The sequence below is a fragment of the Octopus bimaculoides genome, chromosome 23 (genome assembly GCF_001194135.2).
Source record: "Octopus bimaculoides isolate UCB-OBI-ISO-001 chromosome 23, ASM119413v2, whole genome shotgun sequence".
In the NCBI taxonomy this organism is placed as follows: Eukaryota; Metazoa; Mollusca; class Cephalopoda; order Octopoda; family Octopodidae; genus Octopus; species Octopus bimaculoides.
This window is the reverse complement of record NC_069003.1, coordinates 34,112,270-34,113,664: the sequence shown is the minus strand read 5'-3', so window position 1 is coordinate 34,113,664 and position 1,395 is coordinate 34,112,270. Positions and strand designations below refer to the sequence as shown.

The 1,395-nt window shown below is 38.9% G+C and overlaps 1 protein-coding gene across 1 annotated transcript in view; it reads left to right on the top strand.

Annotated features, from left to right (window-relative positions):
* The window catches only part of LOC106873725 (uncharacterized), a 47,272-nt gene that overhangs the window by 39,284 nt on the left and 6,593 nt on the right, over window positions 1-1,395 (top strand). Inside the window, exons 27-28 of the mRNA XM_014921207.2 lie at window positions 100-213; window positions 651-785. Of these exons, the coding sequence (XP_014776693.1) occupies window positions 100-213; window positions 651-785 (249 nt within the window). The remainder of the gene's footprint in view (window positions 1-99; window positions 214-650; window positions 786-1,395) is intronic.

Here is a 1,395-nt window from a genome sequence, read left to right as displayed (position 1 = left end):
AAAAAAAAAAAACTATCCTGAGTCACCTCCCTTGTTTTATACATATTTATTTTTTGTAACCATTTACAAATTTTTGTTTGTTGTTTGTGTTTCTTTCAGTGGTTTGGAAATTTGGTAACCATGTGTTGGTGGAATGATCTTTGGCTCAACGAAGGATTCGCAACTTATATTTCCTATTTCGGAATAGAACATGCATCAAGCAATTCAAAAACAGTCAGTGAAAATTTTTCTTTGTTTTTTTTTTTTTCTTACTCTTTTTCTCTTTCAATCAAATTGTTTTGAAAATCATGAAGGAATCAATGGTCTTATTCGGGCCAAGCACCACACTGATATTTGCATTGGACCAGGAAGAGTGGGCTGCAAAAACAGATAAAGGAACTAAAAACAATTTCTGCATGAAAGGTCCTTTTGTTTAACCCCAGGTCAGGTCTGACTGAGAAAACCTCCGATCAGATGGTTTCTAGCCATGACTATCCCATCCCATCCCATCCCATTTAATTTTCTCTATTAGAAATAACATTATGAAATGTGTCCTTCGAAAACTAATGAGCATGAAAGTTTAAATTGACCTGAGTGGAATTTGAACTCAGAGCTTATGGGAAAATATTGTTGAGATTTTATGTTTTGTTTTTGTTTTTTATCTTTGACAGTTTGATTATTTTGTCATTGACACCATCCATACAGCCCTGGAATCGGATGGTTCTTCAGCATCTCATCCACTGAATGTTCCAATTAAGAATCGACATGACATTGTGTCTGCCTTTGATGACATCAGCTATAACAAGGTAACGACTTCTGACTCTTTATTTGGTTATAGAGTAGAATGTATCTGAAAGGGTTAGATGGACACCATTAAAGACCCTTAGATTTATTTAATGTATACATCGTATGTTATACATGTATATATACTGTGTACAAGGATAAAAGAGCTCCTTTGGTCATGAATAACCACGGGATGGCACCTAGAAAGTCCCCTGCCAAGGCACAAATCCAGGCAAGATTGTTTATGGAGGACCAGCAGTCTCCCATGCAGCCAGTTTCCCCTCTCCATGCCACCGGTGCTATCCAAGGGAAAGGCAAAGGGGCCGATACAGCTTGGCACCAGTGACATCGCAACTCATTTCTACATATGAATGAAATGGAACAACATGAAATAAAGTGTCTTGCTGAAGAACACAACATGCATCCCAGGCCAGGAATCGAACTCACTACCTCATGATTGCAAGTCCAACACTCTAACCACTGAGCCATGTGCCTTCATATACTGTATGCATTTAGCAGGAAAGCATAACGACAGTTGCTTCTGATGGGACCTTTTGGAGGTGGTACCTCAAAACTCTAATCCTTCCACCCAGGAATTGTGGGTGGAGAAGATGGATGGACATGTGTGGGTGG